The sequence below is a fragment of the Herpailurus yagouaroundi genome, unplaced genomic scaffold (genome assembly GCF_014898765.1).
Source record: "Herpailurus yagouaroundi ecotype Mexico unplaced genomic scaffold, PumYag 438, whole genome shotgun sequence".
Lineage (NCBI taxonomy): Eukaryota > Metazoa > Chordata > Mammalia > Carnivora > Felidae > Herpailurus > Herpailurus yagouaroundi.
Genome location: NW_024412655.1, coordinates 177,015 through 195,959, shown reverse-complemented (window position 1 = coordinate 195,959; position 18,945 = coordinate 177,015). Strand labels below are relative to the sequence as shown.

General features: G+C 68.4%; 1 protein-coding gene across 2 annotated transcripts in view; it reads left to right on the top strand.

Annotated features, from left to right (window-relative positions):
- BRSK2 (BR serine/threonine kinase 2) overlaps positions 1 to 18,935 on the top strand; it is a 23,680-nt gene extending 4,745 nt beyond the window's left edge. Inside the window, exons 4-20 of one of the 2 annotated variants that reach the window (XM_040464202.1) lie at positions 481 to 597; positions 1,280 to 1,313; positions 1,485 to 1,553; positions 1,660 to 1,806; positions 2,906 to 2,937; positions 3,271 to 3,435; positions 3,530 to 3,627; positions 3,713 to 3,863; positions 5,968 to 6,033; positions 8,100 to 8,160; positions 8,899 to 9,106; positions 9,699 to 9,747; positions 13,079 to 13,202; positions 14,539 to 14,719; positions 14,791 to 14,880; positions 17,465 to 17,512; positions 18,649 to 18,935. In XM_040464202.1, the coding sequence (XP_040320136.1) occupies positions 481 to 597; positions 1,280 to 1,313; positions 1,485 to 1,553; positions 1,660 to 1,806; positions 2,906 to 2,937; positions 3,271 to 3,435; positions 3,530 to 3,627; positions 3,713 to 3,863; positions 5,968 to 6,033; positions 8,100 to 8,160; positions 8,899 to 9,106; positions 9,699 to 9,747; positions 13,079 to 13,202; positions 14,539 to 14,719; positions 14,791 to 14,880; positions 17,465 to 17,512; positions 18,649 to 18,872 (1,864 nt within the window). In that variant the 3' untranslated portion in view covers positions 18,873 to 18,935. Of the gene's footprint in view, positions 1 to 480; positions 598 to 1,279; positions 1,314 to 1,484; positions 1,554 to 1,659; positions 1,807 to 2,905; positions 2,938 to 3,270; positions 3,436 to 3,529; positions 3,628 to 3,712; positions 3,864 to 5,967; positions 6,034 to 8,099; positions 8,161 to 8,898; positions 9,107 to 9,698; positions 9,748 to 13,078; positions 13,203 to 14,538; positions 14,720 to 14,790; positions 14,881 to 15,069; positions 15,165 to 17,464; positions 17,576 to 18,648 lie in introns of those variants that run through there. The other variant, XM_040464203.1, reaches the window with a different exon arrangement.
- The last annotated feature ends 10 nt before the right edge of the window (positions 18,936 to 18,945 follow it).

Below are 18,945 nucleotides of genomic sequence, written 5' to 3'. Positions count from 1 at the left end.
TCTCCCACCAGGTGCCCATCCCCCACCAGGTACCCCCTCCCCACCCTTGCACTCCCCCCACCCCGCCCCGTGCCCCTGGGGCAGACAGCACATTCTCTTTGGACCCCTTTCAGGAACATCAGGAAGCTTCTGCCAGGTGTCCACCCAAGGCTCTGGGAGCCCCTTCCTCAGCCTTTTTAGGGCTCCTGGGGCCAGGTCACCCTGGATTGGAGGGGCTCGGGATGGCCTCAGCCCAGAGCTCTTATGGTGGGGAGACCCCAGAGAGTAAGGCAGAGCCTGCCCAGGATGGGTGGGAGCACGTGGTGTGACCCCAGAGGGTCCCCGTTTCTCCATCCCAGCAGCCAGGCAGGCGACTTCTGATTGGCTGCCTGTGACATCACCAGGCTGGGCTGCCATTGGCCCCGTGCTGTGTGGGTGGGCTTTGGGGGAGGGGGAGGCAGCTAGGGGACCGGTCAGCCTCATTCCCGCCTTCCTTCCCAGCCACAGGGATCTGAAGCCAGAAAACCTTCTACTGGATGAGAAGAACAACATCCGAATCGCGGATTTCGGCATGGCGTCGCTGCAGGTTGGCGACAGCCTGCTGGAGACCAGCTGCGGGTGAGCGGAGCCGCGGGGCCAGGAGGGGGCCGGGCCGCTGCCCCTGAAGGCCTGCGCTCTCGGGCACAGCCCCCAGCCCCGCCCCCCCATACGGGCCGCCAGTGGTCTCTGCTGCGGCCGGGGTGGGGGCAGAGTGGGGGTGGGGCGGCCACAGCCCCAGGACCTCTGGCTCCGCTCCCTGATTCTGCTCCCAAGTGCCGTGCAGTGAGTGACCCGCCAGGCCCAGACCCTCCTTCCGCTCTCTGGCCGCGTCCTGGAAGGCTGGTCCAGTCCCAGCGGCCACCTGCTCGCTCAGGGGCATCCCGGGCCGGCCATCTCTCTGCGGAGCCCATTCAGCAGCGCCCCAAGGTCCTTCTTTTGACTGTGCTCTCCTGGGACCCGGATGGCAGGCAGATGGCCTCGAGCGTGGCAGAGCCCAGAGGCTCCACAGCCCCCGTCTCCCCCAGAAGCACACAGTGTACCCAGCGGGGATTAGGTTGTAAGGGGGTTGTCATCAAAGTCCCCTGAGCTTCCTGCTGGGCCTCAGGGCCCCACAGCGGGGCATCTGCTGCGGGCAGAGCGTGCCTCAGGGTGTCTGCGCTGCTGTGGTCCTGGGGGCAGCCCGGAGGTCCGGGTGGGGTGGGACAGCCAGGGCAGGCAGCAGGGCCCGGGCCTCGGACCTGATCGCCGCTTTTGCCTGCAGGTCCCCCCACTACGCCTGCCCCGAGGTGATCCGGGTAAGTGGCCGTTGCCCCCACACCCCCACCCTAGTCCCTGCCTGACCAAGGGCCTTCCCCACGTCAGCTGTGCGGACCCCCAGGCCCCGGCTGGCTCCCTCCCCGACCCTGGGTCTGGGCAAAGCCCCCCACCCCGGGCGCTCACCCCGCCAACCCCACTGCCGCCTGCAGGGGGAGAAGTATGACGGCCGCAAGGCGGACGTGTGGAGCTGCGGCGTGATCCTATTCGCCCTGTTGGTGGTGAGCCCCCTGCCCGGCCTCCCTCCCTCCCGTGGTGCTGCCCGCGCGGCCCCCCCCCCCCCCCCCCCCCCGCCCCGCCTGAAGTGACCCCGGTCCCTGCCGGCAGGGGGCTCTGCCCTTTGACGACGACAACCTGAGGCAGCTGCTGGAGAAGGTGAAGCGGGGTGTTTTCCACATGCCGCACTTCATCCCGCCCGACTGCCAGAGCCTGCTGCGCGGCATGATCGAGGTGGACGCGGCCCGGCGCCTCACGGTGGGTCCCAGGCGTCGTGGAGGGCCCCCCCCACCCCCGCCCCGCCCCCCGGAGCCTGCGAGATCCCTGCCCGGGGCCACCCTGTTAGGGCCGGGCTCCCGTCTCCGGAGCCTCCTCCCAGAGGGAAGGGCCGGCCCGTGCCCGAGTGTGGTATGGGGGGCTCTGGGTGCGTACGGCGTGTGTGAGAGGGAGCACAAGGGTCGGAACCGTGTGCACGTACGCGTGTGCACAGCTGCGCGGGCGTGTGTGCACAAGCACAGGCGGGTACACAGGGATGCACACGTGGTTTGGGAGTGCTGGTGTGCCTGGCAGGCCGGTGCCCACAATACAGGCCCCTGCCTCCCGGGCTGTCCAGGGCTAGGTTGGTGTGAATAGTTCCTCACCGCCGCTCCCCAGGACAGCTGGGGACCAGAGAGGGTGGCGGGGGGTAAGCTCCCACTTCGGAAAGAGGCCCCCGGCTGGCCGTCTCCAGCCTCCCTGGGGCTCAGCTAGTGCCGGGATGGCAGGTCCCCAGAGCGAGGGCAGCAGGACTCCCCGGACTGTCCTCTGCAGGACAGGGGCGGCCCGGTGCCCGAGGGGCCACCCTCTCCCCTCCTCCCAGCCGAGCTGTCCTGGGTGGAGTTGGGGGGAGAGCAGGGCTGGCCCCCAAGCCTCCTGCTCACACCTGCACCCAGCCCCTCCCTGTGCACAAGGAGGGCCGCCCTGGCCGCTTCCCCTGCTCTCCTCCCCTGGCCTCGGCCTGGAGCCGCCAGGCCCAGGAGGCCACTCTGCTTCCCTGCTCACTCCCTCTGCCCCCAGCCCTGCCTGCAGCCCCCAGCCCTGCCCACCTTCCTTCTTTCTCTAGGCCAGCATTTCCTCTTCCACTTGGGATACGCAGGGTCAGGGGTACTAGGTCAGGGGTGCAGCCCCTCTCCTCCATGCTCCCCCCACCTTGGGCCCCCCCCCCCCGTCCCTTCTCTCCTCCCCTCCCCACCCCTGCTGTGCTGCTCTCTGCACACTCCTGTGGTCCTCCCTCCCCGTGCTCCCGCCCCCTCTGGCCTCCTAACGTGGGCTCCTCCCTCCCTGCTCCTACTAACTCCCTGTTTCTCTTTCCTTGTAGCTAGAGCACATTCAGAAACACATATGGTATATGTAAGTAGCCTTTCCTCCCACATCACCTGCTTTGCCTGTCACCCGTCACCGTGGCCTGGAGGGCCTGCTAGGGAAGGCGGGGGGCGACCCAGCCCAGCGCAGGCCGGCTCCCAGCCTCAGCCGCTCCTGGCTCTCGAGGCCCCCCGGGGCCGGCCTGCGCTGGGCACGGGCCGGACACAGGAGGTGTGCAGGGGCCGGGTGCAGGGAGAGCAGCAAGCTGCAGGGCCCCAGGAAGGGGTGGGCCCCGCCCTCCCAGCACCTCAGGGTGGGGGCGGAGAAGCCCCAGGCTGCAGAGGGGGGGGTGAGTGACCCCACGGTGCCTGTCATCCACAGAGGGGGCAAGAACGAGCCGGAGCCGGAGCAGCCCATCCCCCGCAAGGTGCAGATCCGCTCGCTGCCCAGCCTGGAGGACATCGACCCCGACGTGCTGGACAGCATGCACTCGCTGGGCTGCTTCCGGGACCGCAACAAGCTGTTGCAGGACCTGCTGTCCGAGGAGTACGTCGGCGGGGGGGCTGCGCTGTGGCCAGGGGGCAGGGCCCTTCGGGGAACGGACTTGCCGACCCTTCTCCCTGCCTCTCGCCCACTGCAGGGAAAACCAGGAGAAAATGATCTATTTCCTTCTCCTGGACCGGAAAGAAAGGTACCCGAGCCATGAGGACGAGGACCTGCCCCCCAGAAACGAAATAGGTATAAGGTCCCAGGGTGGCCTGGTCCCGTACTGCCCCCTCCAGGCCCAGCGGGCTGCCTGGCCCTGACCCCTGTCTGCACACAGACCCTCCTCGGAAGCGTGTGGACTCCCCAATGCTGAACCGGCACGGCAAGCGGCGGCCGGAACGCAAGTCCATGGAGGTGCTCAGCGTGACAGACGGCGGCTCCCCGGTGCCCGCGCGGCGGGCCATCGAGATGGCCCAGCATGGCCAGAGGTGCGTGCCTTCCAGGAGGACCCAGCACTCTGCCCTCCTGGTGGCCCGGCCTGGTCGGCATTGGCGCTCCTTCCTCGCGGGCTGTGCTGGGCCTGGCGTGGCTCGCCTCTGCCCCCTAGTCCTGGGGCTGGGCCAAGGCCACCGGGTGGGGCTGGACCACGCGCTGTGCTGGGGGGCTCGGTGGGGCTGCTTGGGCTGCTTGGGCTGGACTGGACTGAGCTGGGCTTGGCTGAGCTGGGCTGAGCTGGACTGGGTTAGACTGGGCTAGACTGGACTGGACTGGGCTGGACTGGGCTGGGCTCGGCTAGACTGAGCTGGACCGGACTGAGCTAGATTTGGCTGGGCTGGACTGGACTGAACCGGGCTAGACTGGACTGGACTCCGTTGGATTTGGCTGTGCTGGGCTTGGCTGTGCTGGGCCGGACTGAGCTGGACCGGGCTAGGCTGGGCTGGGCCGGGCTGAGCTACACTGGGCTCGGCTAGACTGAGCCGGACTGGACTGAGCTGGGCGGAGCTGGCCCGGCCTGGCCTGGACCGGACTGAGCTGGGCTGGGCTGGGCTGGACTGAGCTGGGCTTGGCTAGACTGGACTGGGTCGAGATAGGATGGGCTGGACTGGGCTGGACTGGGCTGAACCGAGTGGGGTTGGGGTGGACTGGGCTGGACTGAGCTGGGTTAGACTGGATTGGGGTGGATTAGGTTGGACTGGATTGAGCTGGGCTGGGCTGAGCTGAGCAGAGCTCTGCTCTGTTGGCCTGTGTTGAACGAGGCTAGTCAGGGGTTGGGCTGGACCGGAGTGGCCTGGACTTGGCTACGCTGGGGGTGGTCAAGCCACGTTCAGAGCTACCTAGGAGGCCTGTCCCCACTTGATGCTGGCCCCGTGTTTGGGTCACCTGTGGTAGTGTTGGGATCAAGGGCATGGAATTCTGTGGTGGGGATGGGGTGGGCAGGGGGAGGGGACGCGGGGCGCCCCCGCCCCCCCGCCGGGGGGGGAGGGGCGGCGAGCAGGTGTGGGCTGAACCAGCAGCGCCCCCTGGAGGAAGGAAGGGCGTCCTGGTCCTGCAGAGCCCCCGCGGACTCTGGCTGGCTGGGAGAGGCCCTTGGCAAATCCAGTCCTCACCCTGGCACTGGGCGGGGGTCTTTTTGGGGTGAGGCCCAATGTTCCTGCCCAGGCAGGGGCTTTAGCCAGAGCTCTGGGGCGTGGAGACCACCACGGGAGGTCCCAGCTCTCCGGTCAGCTGGGGGCTAGGTGCTGGGGCCAGCCGGGCCTCCCAAGGAATTTGCCAGGAAACGGGATCACTGTCAGGATTCAAGTGGGCACGGCTCCCCCAGTGGTCCCGGGCCTTCCCCGGGGCAACAGGCTGTCTCCGGACGACCGCGGCCCGCTGCCCGTGGGCTCTGGCACTGGGAGGCTGGCTAGGGTGGTGGGGAGAAAGGTGTCTGCTGGCTGAGCTCCCGCCCTGACTGCCTCGCGTCCTGCTTGTTGTGGGCACCCCTCTCCCCGGGAGGCCCCCAGGGTGAGAGGCCACCTCTCCCCAGCCCACCTTTCCTGAGCCTTGCTCCTGGCCTCCCGTTCGGCCTGCCCCGGGGGCAGGCCGACTGCTGACGCGGGGCCCACCTCATCCCAGCCACCCCGCGGCCCTCCCTCCTCACCCGTTTAGAACAGGGGCCAGGCGTGGGAGGCCACCGGGCCGAGTCTCCCGTCCTGCCTTCCAGGCCTGGCCGCCTTGGGGTGGGAGGTGCCGGGACCGGGTCAGCCGCGGGCCATCCCCGCGGCCACTGCAAAAGGCCCTTCCTCCCGGCGCCTCCTCACTTGCCGCTGCTGCTCCAGACCTTGCTTCTTCAGGCCTGGCCGCTCCGCACTGGGGCTGCAGGGGCCCTAGGGCTGCTGCTGGGTGCTGGGCATATCCTCCAAGGCCTGGCCAGGCCACCCCGCCCGGCAGGCCATCAGGGCGGGGTGCGCTGCGGCCCTGGCACCCTCCTGCCCGGCCTCCCCTCGCGCCCACGTGCCCGGCCTGTGCGGAGCTGTGTGGAGGTCCGGCCTCCCAGGCCGCCTGCCGGGGCCGCGTCAGTAACTCTGTTTTCTCGCTTTGTTCCTGCTGTAGTAAAGCAATGTTCAGTAAAAGCCTGGATATCGCTGAAGCCCACCCCCAATTCAGCAAAGAAGACAGGTATACACCCTGCCCACCCATCCCCCGCCCCCCAGCCCCGAAGACGACGGTGGGCCTGGTGGCAGGGCTGGGCCCGAGGCGCATCCGGCCCTCTCAGCTCTGGCGAGGGAACCCTCCAGCGAGCTGGGGACGGGCCCGGGCCAGACAGGGCTGAGGCCCCGAGGAGGAGGCGTGTGGGCTGCTGGGGCAAGGCCGATGGCCGGCCTGAGAAGGGCCGGGAGACCCACTGCGCTCTCCCTGCCCTGGGCCCCCCCCCCCCCCCGAGTGTTTGCAGGCTGTGAGGCCCCCCTCCGTGTAGCCCTGGTAAACCTCCCCTCCTCTGTTCTGTGCTGGCCTTGGGTCCTGGGGTCACCCTGCTGCCCACAGGGGCCAGAGTGGAGGTGACAGCCCAAGGCGGCTGCAGGCTCCCCAGGAGGGGGCAGGAGGCATGACAGTCTTAGGGGTCTCCGCATGGGGCCTGGTGTTCCTGAGCACACACACCCCCCCCCCCCCAACCTTGCAGGGCCTGCTGCCTGTGGGCAACGGTGGCTGGGCCTCACCCCTGTTGCCCTCCCCCTGCCTCCACACCTGCCCGTGTCCCTGCCTGCTCACCGCTGGCCTCTTGCCGCCTACCTGTCGCCCGGCCCCGGCTGTTCTCTGTGCCGGCCCCATCCTTTCTGTCTCGGGCAGGTGCAGCCTGGTTTCCGGGGCCGCCTGCTTAGACAGGAGGGTATGGAGGCAGCCCCCACCCCTGTTCCTTCCACTGCTGCTTTTCTGGTTTCCTTGTGCCAAGTGATAAGCGCATGGCTGGCCTAGTGGCAGGCAGGCCCTGGGCGCTGGCCCTCACTCTCGGCTGCTGCCCTGCTGGCCTGCAGCTGCTGGGGTGGGCACCAGCCGGGACCGACAGCCCCCACTCCTTTCCCAGCATCCGGAAGCTTTGGACCCAGGCCTGGCTCTGGGCACTGTCCTGGCCATGGGCCTGCTGGGCTGGGGGGCCGGAAGCAAGGTCAGCGCCACCCCCTGGCTCCGTGGCTGTGTTAGGTGGGGGAGTTGGAGGGTCGCTGCCATGGGGTCCCAGCCCACAGGTGCCGGGGCCCTGGTCAGAGTGGGCTCAGCTCCTCCCTGAGGCCCAAGGGCTGGGCCAAGGTGTGGGCAGGCAGGCCGGCGGGTGGGCGGGGGCCCTCTCAGGGCCAGGCTGGCTGGTGGGGGTGGGCCTTCACTCATTTCCTTTTCTCTCCCGTGGCTGCCTCGGCACCACACCCCCCCCCCATTTCCTTCTTCGAAAGGGGGCAGGTGCCAGTACCCAGGGCTGAGCGGGCGTGGCGTGCCCTCCCTTGAGGCCGTGTGGTGTGGTGGAGCGAGGCCTCTTGGGGTGCCGGGTGCCTGCCCGGCCAGGTCTGTGGGCCGAGTGGGGCCAGTGGTGGACTAGGCTCGTGGTTTCAGCCAACACTTACCCTGGCCTTGCCTTGCCCAGGCCCTCCTGTGCCAGGAGGAGAGGGCTGCAGGCTGGTGTGCTGTGGGTGGCTCTGGGCTGGGCAGGTGGGCTATGGGCATGGAAGGGTTGGGCTGGTGCCCAGCTGGTGGCCCACGTGGCAGGATGGGAGGTGCTCAGCAAAGTGCAGGACTCGGGGCCTGTGACAGTTCAGCCTTGGGGGTTCTGGCCGGGCTCAGGGCCCCCGGGGCCTGGAGAACGGAGCAGGCACGGGCTGGATTCAGCTCACCGGAGGCACCCGTCTCCCCTCGTCCCTCTAGCCACCTGAGCCCCCGACAGACCCTTGCCGAGGGCTCCCCTGTGCCGTCCTGGGCCCGGGCCTTGGACCCGGGGCAGCTCCCACGTAGAGAAGAGGCAGAGCCCCTGGGGGGGGCAGGCAGCCGGCCACCCCACTGGGGCTCTGACGGGGACCCCGATGGGGCTGCGGGGCCCTCCCGGGCCTGGGGAGAGACGGGGCGGGGGGGCACCGCTGGACAGCCCTGGGCCGCCTCGAGGCTCTCGGCCAGGGCTCCCGTCCTCGTGGAGGGTCCACCTGGGGGACAGAAGTGGAGAGCACGGCCCCTCCCAGCTGACCTGCCCGCCCCTGTGTCTGCAGGTCCAGGTCTATCAGCGGCGCCTCCTCGGGCCTCTCCACCAGCCCGCTGAGCAGCCCCCGGGTGAGCCGCCCCCCCCCGACAGGCCCGGCGTGCACGGGGGGCAGGGGGGGCTCCCAGAGCCGGGGAAGCAGGCCCCCTTCGCCAGCTGCTGGGGCCGCCCGCGGTTGCCGCTGCCCTCGCTAACTGCACGTCTTTGTTTTGTTTCGTTTTGTTTGTTTTTCTCCTGTGTTATTTGTGTACTTTTATGGCACCCGCTCCCACCCCCACGCCTGCCTGCCCCCGCTGGTCCTGCCTTGGGGTCCTGCTTGAACGTTGCTTTTCTGGTTCTCCTGGTGCCGTGTGTGCATGCGGGGCGGGGGTGGGCGCGTGCACGGTGGCTCTCGGGGACCCCTCGCGCTCTGATCCCTGCCCTCCGCGCCTGCCCTGTAGCCTGTTAGAAAGTTTGCCCTGCCCCCCCCACCCCCCGAGAGCCCCTTTGTGGCCTGCCCCCTGGCCACCTCCGTGGAGCCTGAAGCTTGTCGGAGCGCCTCTCGGCCCGGACACACCCTCCCTCCACAGGCCACCTCGCGGCCCAACCCCAAGACCCAGACCTTGCCGAGCAAGGCCAAGCTGACCGACAAGCCGCTGCAGGGCACCAAGTCCAACCCACTCCCGGCCGGCACCCAGGCCCGACCCCCTGTCCCGGGGGGCCTAGGCCCCCAGCTGGCCCTGCCCCCGGGCCCGCCGACCATGCCGGCCCCCACCCGGCTCCCACCCGTTGGGACTGAACCGAACACCAAATCTGTCCCCACCATACAGGTGACCCCTCACCCCTCTCCAAGGGGTAGTCCCCTCCCCACCCCTAAGGGGACGCCCGTGCACACGCCCAAGGAGAGCCCGGCGGGCACACCCAACCCCACGCCACCGTCCAGCCCCAGCGTCGGAGGGGTGCCCTGGAGGACACGGCTTAACTCCATCAAGAACAGTTTCCTGGGGTCACCTCGCTTCCACCGCCGGAAATTGCAGGGTAAGCGGAGGGGAGGGGGGCCGGTGGGGCAGGCGGGGTGGCAGGGGCCGCCCCCTCCCCACTTTCCTGGTTCACCCCATCAAAAGCACCAGGCAGTGGCCTGAGTCCTCTAGGCCAGCAAGGGCCCAGGCAGCAGCCCCGATGCCTGCCTACTCGTCGAGGGCCTGGCGGGTGTGGCTGGGCCGGGCTACCTGAGCCCAGGGAGGGGAGCCAGCCGAGGGGCGGGTGTGGTCGAGGACAGTCAGAAGCCCGTGGGACCGGGGCAGCGGTGGCCAGCCTGCTCCTGCACGCTGGGTGCCGAGGGTCGGTTGGCAGCTCCACTGGCTGTTGGAGCCTATAGCACAGCGGATGGGCGGGTGTCGGGGGGACCATGGCTGGCTGTTGGTGACAGCAGGGCTGGCTGGAGGCTAGAGAAAGCACAGCCCGATTACAGCACCGTGGGACTGCCCCGCGGCCCTAGGCTCTGGTGGTGAGCCCCCAGGAGCTTGTGGGGTGGCTCCCTAGGACCCTGCCCGCAGTGCAGGGGGATCCCTGGTGAGGGAAGGGGAGAGGGTCACCATGGCTTCTCTTCCTGTCCTTCCCACGTGCACAGTTCCAACACCCGAGGAGATGTCCAACCTGACCCCGGAGTCGTCCCCAGAGTAAGTGGCCACTGCCCAACGTCCACTGTGAGCCACTGGCCTCCCTCCTGGTGCCCAGACACCGAGTGCGTGGGGAGGCCGGTGCTGGGTCCTCCCACATGGCGGGCTGGGGACCCGCGAGGGCTTTGGGGTAAAGCACCCCAGCCCCTCCGGGTGCTTATTCCTTCTCCCTGTGACCCTGTGCTTGCCCCAGGTGCCCCCTCCACCTCCTGCCTCTGGGACACCTCCTCTCTGGCACTCACAGCTCTGTGTCCTGTGCTGTGAACGCCAGGTCAGGGAACTGGGTCTGGGGTAGGGAGCCTGGCTGGAGACCAGGGAGGGCACGGCCGTGCCTTGGAGACGGACTGCCGCACACCAGCCCGAAAGCCCGGGCTCCACACTGGGGGAAGCGTGTGGACCCTGAGCCCGAGCGCTGGTGGCCAGGCGTGCTCACGACTCTCTGGGCGCAGGCTCAGCCCTGGACGCGCCGGGCACAGGGGGCCTGTGAAGGACCGGCCTGTGGTGCTTGCGGCAGGCAGCCTCCGGGGAGAGGAGCGCTGGGCCGTGCTGACACGGGCTTGCCGAGGGCGGAGCGGAGCCCAGGATGCGTCCAGGAATTTGGGGGCTCACCAGGATGGCGGGTCTCAAGGCGAAAACATGGCGCTGGCCGAGGAGGAGGAGGAGGAAGCGGGCTGCGGAGGGTGGCACTGCGGGAGGGTGCCAGGGGCAGACCAAGCCCTCAGCTAACCATCGCCATTAAGGAGGAGCAGGTCCCGTGGGAGGCGATGGGCGAGTGGAGCCACAGCCACCCCGCAGCTGGCCTCAACTGTGGCAGAGACCCTGGAGAGGCCCCGCCCCCACCCTCCTGGCCCTCGTGGTGGCCTTGGCCACTTGGCTCTGGCAGCATGGCACAAACAGGAAGCGAGGCGTGGGTGTGGGACAGCGCCAGCGAGGGGAGCAGGAAGCCGCCGTGGCCTCACACGGGCAGCCTGTTCGAAGGCCACGGTCTCGCTGACTGAGCAGAAGGTGCCGCCGTGGGGCAGGCTTCCCGCGGGGCCTGGGGACGCGGTGCCTGCAGGCAGGGCGGACACCCGGGCCGCGGGCAGGTGCGGCAGGCGGGCCCCACGTGCTGGGTTAGGGCCTCGTCGACCCTTCCTGCTGTTGTCGCCACTCACAGGCGGCCCTGTAACAGGACTGTTGTGCTGGCGGACAAGTTAGGTCCCACAGCACCTGATGCCCTGAGGCCTTTCCGTTCTCGAGCCCCTTTGGGGGCCTCGCCCCTCCTGGGGGTCCCGATGGGACCCGGCAGGTGCGCAGCCGCCCAGGGAGCTCGGCGCAGCTAATCCCCAGCGCCGCCTCCTACAGGGGACATCCTCGCCGGCAGCGTGTCGGTCAGGGTCCCCCCACCCGGTGGGGTGCGAGTGCACCAGTGTGTACACGTGGGGCTGTTTCTCGGAACTGGCTCACGTGATCGTGGGGGCCGGCAGGCCTCAGGCCGTGGGTTCGGCAGGTGGAAATAAGCAGGTTTGGGTGATGTCACAGCCCTGAGTGTGAAATGTGCAGGTGGGGAACCCCGTGGTGCTCTGTCGAGCGGAACTCCTTAGGGAAACTGCAGCCTTCCCTCTCGAAGCCTTCACCTGGTTGGATGAGGCCCACCACATCCTGGAGAGTGGTCTGCTTTACTCAGAGACGCCTGGCTACCACACGTCTAAGCAGCAGCACCTGGCAGCCGCCCGGGTGGCCGAGCTGACTTGTGGAGTCGACCGGCAAGAGCCTCTCTGGCTCCCTCAGGCACGGGACTATTTGTGCCAGCTGCCCAACAGCTGGGCTCCCAGGGTGCAAACAAATGACGTTTTCAGTGACTCTTCTATCATCTCTGTCAAAGGAGGAGAAAGAGAACCCCCGGCGGGTTCCAGACGGACTCCCGAGTACCTCTTGGGCTGCAGGCCCTGGGGACGGGTGCTGGGGCAGAAGCCTGCGCTCCAGGGCAAGGAAGCAGAGCAGAGGGCTGGCGGGGAGGCAGGAATGGGGGTGGAGGGACGTGCACTGTGGGGTCAGGGTCCCCGAGCTGAGCAGAGGCCGCTTGGGCCCACAGCAACGTGCCCAGCGGGGCCCTGCCTGTGCCTCGCTGGCTGCCTCGAGGTCTGAATGGGGGTGTTTGATGGTTTGACGGGCGGAACTCGGGTCCGGTGTCACTGATGCGGTGAGAGACGGCGGCCTGGAAGACCGCTCCAAAGCTTAGAGGCTTCAACGACACGCATTCCTCCTCTCGGGCTCTGTGGGTCAGGACCCCGGGTGGCCCCGCTGGGCCCCCTGCTGCAGGCGGTCGGCGAGCTGTGGTCCTCTCAAGGCTCAGCAGGAGCAGGGCCTGCGCCAAGCTCACGTGGTTGTGGGCAGGACGCGGTTTCCTCGGATACGGGCCTCTCCGTCGTGTTAGCTGGCTCTGTCACAGTGCCGTGGGGACCTGCTGGCAAGCAGGAGTCGCGGCCTGTGCAACGTGTTCTCGGAGGCGACATCTGTCACTCTCGGGGCTCCCAAGGGAGGGACCGGCACGGGCGTGTGAATGCGGGAGGCAGGACGGTGGGCCAACTGAGGGTCTCCCGCCCTGGTGTGCTCTGAGCACGTGGTGGCCCCAGACGCAGAGCAGAATAACAAGGCCGGACAGAAGACAGAGGACAGTAAGGGAAGCCCTGGGCGCCAGTGAGGTGAGGGGCTCAGTGTGTGCGGGAGGATGCGGCCCCTGCCCTGCCCTGCCCAGTAGAGCAGCTGGGTTGGAAGCAGCCTCCGTGTTCCACGGGGTGAGCGGGCTGGGCAGCAGGAATGTGGACGGCCAGGCGGCCCCTGGTCCTCCAGGACAGAGGGTGGCCCCCGGGGAGCCAAGGCTGCCCCGTCAGGTGGGAGGGGCACACAGCCTCCTGGGCCCCCAGCCCCCATTCTCCACGCAGCATCCCCCCCCATCCATGTGTCCGTGTGGGTGCAGAGTTCCCCGGCCGGCCGCGACCCCCTACCCTGGCCTCCTGCGCTGCGCCTGCTCCCCGTGCAGCCCCAGGGCAGGGGAACCTCCCTCAGGGATGGTGTAGAGACAATTTCCCCAAAACTCGGTGGCTGAAGCAGGAGTGAGGCTGGGCTCTACCTTCCTTTGTGGTGGGTTCTGCTGGGCACTGCCCAGACCCAGGCGGGCACGGGAGGGGGGCAGGGGGGGGAGGAGTCGGGAGCCAGAGCAAGAGTGGGGGAGGGGGAGGGGGCAGCAGGGCAGTGAGCCGGCCTCGGCCTGGAGGGGAGCGCGGGCCTGTCCCCAGAATCTCTGCCGACAGTGAGCAGACCCTGCCCCCACCCCCGCCCCCCTGCCCAGGCTCGCCAAGAAGTCGTGGTTTGGGAACTTCATCAACCTGGAGAAGGAGGAGCAGATCTTCGTGGTGATCAAGGACAAGCCCTTGAGCTCCATCAAAGCCGACATTGTTCACGCCTTCCTGTCGGTGAGCCCCCATGACCCCACCCACCTGCGACGCGCATGCCACACAGCCACTGGCTCCCACTGCCCTGGCTGGCGCCTGAGGGTCACCACGTGGCCCCCTGGCCCGGGGCAGGCCGCGGGCTCCTGAGGAGGCACTAGTGTGTCGGGGGCGGGAGACAGGTGTGCACGAAACAAGTCATGCTGAGCTGGGGCTCAGGGTGGGGCTGGGCCTCGAGGGCCGAGGGCCAGGAGTGCTGGTGGCTGGGGTTGAGCCCCGGGGGGTGACACCTCACTGAGACCGGCAACCATGTAGCAGCTCCCCAGGGAGGGGACGTGGGGTCTGGACACAGAAGGCCCTCTGCTGGGTCTGGTGGACATACCGTGGCCTCGGGAACTGTCCCAGAGGCCTGTCCCCTGTGTGCTCTCCGCCCACCCCCACGTGTCTCTGAGGGAGGCCTGGTGGCTCATAGGGTGGGCTGCCCTCAGGCCCTGGGCGTGCTCCTTTTGTCTTTGCGAGACCTTTGAGTGTGTGTGTGAAGCAGAGAGCCCTGAACGTTTTCTTCCGGGTCCTGTCAGGGGGCCTCGCCCGGGGCTGGGTCCCCCAGGACCACGGCACCCCTGCAGCTCAAGCTGGGCCACCCCAACCAGGGTGGGCAGGACCCGCCAGTGTGGTTCCCTGGGCTCAGTGTGGACTCAGCCCTGCTGTCCCGGCTGCGGCCAAAGTTCCCTTTGGGCGAGGGGACAGCTTAGAGCTCTGACGAGAAGTCTCCGGGGGCCAGGAGGAGCCAGCAGCAGGCCCGGGGTGGGGGGCAGCCTGCCTGCTCGCCTCCTCAGTGCCCCCAGTCTGGGTCTCCCTCTCCCTCAAGCCCTCCCAAGTGCTCCTCCCAAGTGTGATGGGGATTCGGCCGACACCCCGTTCAGCCTCCTGGCACGGCTGCTCTCCTGAGCAGCAGAGCACCGTCCTAGGGGTAACCCCCCCCCCCCCCTTCCCAAGGCAAAACCACCTCCGGAGTCCGTCTTCAGGGGCATGCCCCCTTGCTGCCCGTGACTCAGGTGCACAGGGGCCCCTCTGCCCGAGCTCAGCGATGGCCAAGTGGCCTCAGCCTCCGGAGGCACCTTCGCAAAGCACAGCAGAGGCTTTAGCCCTGATCCTGGCCGCCACCGCCGCTGCTCTCAGGGGCCTGCGCCGCCCTCCTGGTTCCTGCCTCCCTGTTCCCCCCCACCCTCTGCTCTTCCACTCGGCTCTCGTGTCCCAGCCTGCACGGAAGTTCAGGGTTAGGGGCTCCAGCCTGGTCCACAGGGTGGCGTGGAGGACCGGCTCGGGCACTGCACACTCACACCACCCTGCCGCCCTGCAGATCCCCAGCCTCAGCCACAGCGTCATCTCCCAGACCAGCTTCCGGGCTGAGTATAAGGCGACAGGGGGCCCGGCGGTGTTCCAGAAGCCGGTCAAGTTCCAGGTGGACATCACCTACACCGAGGGCGGGGCAGCGCAGAAGGAGAACGGCATCTATTCTGTCACATTCACGCTCCTGTCAGGTGAGCCGCTGGCCCAGGGCACGGGCTCCGGGCTAACCCTGGGCCTGGGCATGACCCCCTGTCTCCCCCAGGCCCGAGCCGCCGCTTCAAGAGGGTCGTGGAGACCATTCAGACCCAGCTACTGAGCACACACGACCAGCCCTCCGCCCAGCATTTGTCAGGTGAGGCGGGGGCTCAGCTTGGGCTGCCCTGCGGGCTGGTGAGCAGGGGTGTGGCCCCTCCGACGTGCCCACCTCGCTGCCCCCCAGGGGGCAGGGCCCTCCCCGGCGCAGTGGGCCGGCCCGTCTCTGCACACCCAGGGAGGTAGGGCCCAGCACACCACACTGAAAGGCGCCTCTTGTCCACCGTAGAACCCCCCCCGCCAGCGCCAGGACTAAGCTGGGGTGCTGGGCTTAAGGGCCAGAAGGTGGCCACCAGCTACGAGAGTAGCCTCTGACGCTGGCAGGTAAGGTGTCCGGCCCCGCCGCAGGGGCAGGGAGGGGGCTGCGGGCAGAGCCTCTGGCGAGAGCCAGACTGCCCCCAGGAAGGGCACCCTGTGCCCGCTCACACATCCAGAGGCCAGCTCCCGGCCCTGGACAGACCGTCGAGGCCCAGCACCCAGGCTGAGCAGCCGGACACGGGCAGCCCGGCCCCAGGCCGGTGAGAGCAGGCTCCAGAAGAGCAGCGGCCAAGGTCCTGCGGGGAGCCTGCCACCCTCCGGGCTCCCCCAGCCGTACCCTGCGAGGCTGTGGGCCTAGCGCCCACACTGGCTGACACGCGGTGGGGCTACCTGCCACCTGACTTCCCCGTGACAGGCCCGTGATCGCCTGGCCTTGAGCAAGACAGGGGGCGGCCTGAGTGCCCAAAGGAAGAACTCCCCAGCTGGGCCTACGGGGTGGGGGGGTGGGGGGGGGGCGGGGGTCACACAGGGAGAAGGGGCTGCCCAGGCCCGGAGGTGCTGGGGGTCCGAGAGCCCGAGGGTCCACGCTGCTCAGCACCTGGTGGGGAGTGGGCTACGTGCCCGCTGCAGGGGTGGGTGAGCCTGCGTAGGGCCGGGTGGGCATGTGCACACGCAGCTGTCCGTTAGCGAGGGTGTGCGGGTCCTGTCAGGATGGTGGTAAGGCACTTGTTGCCGTGACGGCCCAGTCTGGGTTTAGGGTCTGGGGAGCACGGCGACCAGCACGAGCCCCGCCTCTCTGAGCACCCCCTCAGGGGGCCCCTTTTCCAGCCTGGTGGGGTCCCAGAGGCCAGACCAGCCCCGCTCATCCACCCTGCCCCTGCCATCCTCATTCCATTGTATGTGTTTCACCCTTTTCACCCCCAACGTGTGCCTCCTCACCCCACTGGCAGGTCAGGGCTGGGGTGCCCCCAGCATGCTAGCCCTAAGCCCACGGAGTGGGCTCTGGGAGCCAGGCTGGCACTGGAGGCAGGGAGCAGGGGGGACAGGTGTCAGGTGCCTCTGGCTCCCTGGGAGCCTTCAAGGCCTCCACATCAGAGCAGAGCAGGGCTGACAGAGGGAAACTGAGGCCAGGGAAGGACAGAGCTTGTTGAGGGAGGTGAGCGAAGGCCAGGGCCTGGTGTGTTGCCCAGAGGGTACCCAGGCCTGCTCCTGGCTGGGTCATTCTGCCCATCAGCCGGCGTCCCTCGTGCCAAGTACCAGGCACAGCAGTGAGCAAGGTGGACGCTACTCTTCCCCTGGGCTCCACACCCCACCGCAGTCCTGCCCCCACCCCAAAGCGGGGGCCCCTGTTAGTCCTGACCCCACTCAGCCTTGCGTCCAAAGCTGTGTCCCTGCAAACTCTCGGGTACCCCCTCTGGGCTCCAGGCCCGTCTCCCCTGACCTCCTTCAGGGGGTCTGGGACCTGGGGAGCCTAATCCAGGATCCTAGCCCATGCCCTGGCCCCATCCCTAGGCCTCCTGTACCCTCTGGCCTTTCCCAGCACCCTCCCTCCCGGTCTGGATGCTCTTGTCTGTCGAGCTCAGTTCTAGAGCCACTGTGAGCAGGGGGCAGAAGTGGGGGCCCCTTAGCTATAGGGCAAGAGACCTGGTGGTCACTCCAATTAGGGAAAGGAGGCCAAGAGGTCCCATCCCACCCAGCATAGGCCCCTGTGAGAGCCTGGAGGAGCCCTACACTCTAGGCCCCTGGAGCACCAACACTCCCGGGCCCAGCAGAAGGGAGCGGGGTGCCAGCACGGGCTGAGGGGCAGATACAGCTGCCTGAGCTGCAGAGTGGCAGGATGAGGACACTCACCTGTCCAGAGTAGGCCACAACCAGAGCCCTGAGCTTCTCGGTTCCAGAGCACATGTCTCGGGCCCAGGGCAGGACAGAGGAGACGGAGGCCCAGGTGGGTGCAGGGCACCCGATGGGCAGGGCCCCGTCCTGCCCTCAGGCTCTGGTTGCAGCAGGACCCTCCTCTGACCAGGATACTGCCCCACCCCCCTCACTGCCCACAGTCTGAGCCGGCCCCACCCCCGGCTCCCCCCCCCCCCCCCCCCCCAAGTCCCACCCAACTCCAGCTGGAACCCACCCTACCTGCCCCAACCCCCCTGCTCGGGGCTCCACCCCTCCCAGCCTCCTAGCCTCCTTCTCCAGCGTGCCAGCCCCCGCAGCACCGGCCCCTCCCCCCCGTGGCCCCGCCCCCAACCCGGGCTCTGCCCCCTCCGGGAGGGCCTGGCCAGAGGCTGAGGGCAGTGCCTGGCCTGGGCTCCGAGTGGGAAGACTTTTTCACACGTCTCCCTCCCTCCTCTCTCCATTCTGTGCTCCAGACACCACTAACTGTATGGAAATGATGACGGGGAGGCTTTCCAAATGTGGTAAGAACCCCTCACGCTCACCTGGGATCCCCCAGCCTGTCACCCCCACCTGCAGCCCGCTCCTGGCTGGGTGCTACCCCTGCCACCCTTAGGGCCACCCTGGGGTCCCTGTATACACGTGGGGCCCAGACACGCACACTCGGGCCCCCCCAGCCCCCCACCTCTGCCAGGAGCAGCCTCGGTCACCCGCCCCCTAGGGCAGCCACTGGCCCAGCCCTAGGATCCAGGCAGGCCAGGAAGGGAACCCGAGACTCAGATCAGTCAAGGGTCTCCACGCCCCAGGGCCAGCAAGGGCCTGTGTGGGCTCTGGTCTGGGGTCTGGGTACACTCCAGACCTTGGGCTGGAGGCTGCTGGAGGGTGGGGTGGGGGAGGGTGCCGTGCACGCACTCCCCTGCCCACTGCTCCGGGCTGGGGGAGTCAGGTTTAAGAGGTAGAGCGGAGGCACCTGGACAGTAGGACAAGGCCCCCAGGTGGGGGTGGTCAAACCATCTCTGCCTTCTTCCTCTGGGATCAGGGCCCCCACTCTGGCTGCCTGCCCCCAGCCCTCCCATACCCAAGCTCTCCATGCCTGTTCACCCATCTGTCCATCTGTGTGTCTCCTGCTGACCTCTGTGTCCATGCGGTGCTGCCTGGGCTGGCCGGGGGCCGGGCTCCAAGCCTCCCGGGAGGAGCGTGGCGGGCACACTGGCTCCAGCCTCCCCAGCCCAGAGAAGGCTCCCTGGTCCCCGGGCGAGGAGGCAGCCGGGGGCCCCAGGGTCCTGCTCAGCCCTGGGGCTTGTGGCAGTGGTGGCTTTTCTGCCTCGGTCTCCAGAGCGGGGCTGGCCGGGTGGCCAGGCCATGGGGCGGCTGAGGTGCAGGGGGGCCAGGGCCTCAGGGCCAGGCGCGGTGAGGGAGGAGGGGTCTCTCCACCTGCTGCCCCCCCCCCCCCGGTTCCGCCCCCCCCCCCCCCCCCCCCCCCCCCCGCCTGCCAAGCCCGGCTCAGACCTCATCTCGTTGGGTTTTCTTTCTCTCGTGGTGGAGACCCTTTCGTTCATTTGTTTGTTTGTTCTCTTTCTCTCTCCTTACCCCCCTTCCTCTTTCTCTTTTTTTTTTCTTTTTTCTTTTTTCTCTTTTGTCTTCTGTTCTGTGTACCCAGGCAGCCCATTGAGTAACTTCTTTGACGTAATTAAACAACTTTTTTCAGACGAGAAGAACGGGCAGGCGGCCCAGGCCCCCAGCACGCCCGCCAAGCGGAGTGCCCACGGCCCACTCGGTGACTCCGCGGCCGCTGGCCCCGGCCCTGGAGGGGACGCCGAGTACCCAACGGGCAAGGACACGGCCAAGACGGGGCCGCCCGCCGCCCGCCGCGAGCAGCCTTAGACACATAGCCCCCTCCCCCAGCACGGCCCTGACAGTGGCCCCCAAGGCCGCCCCGCCGCCCGCCCGCCCGCCC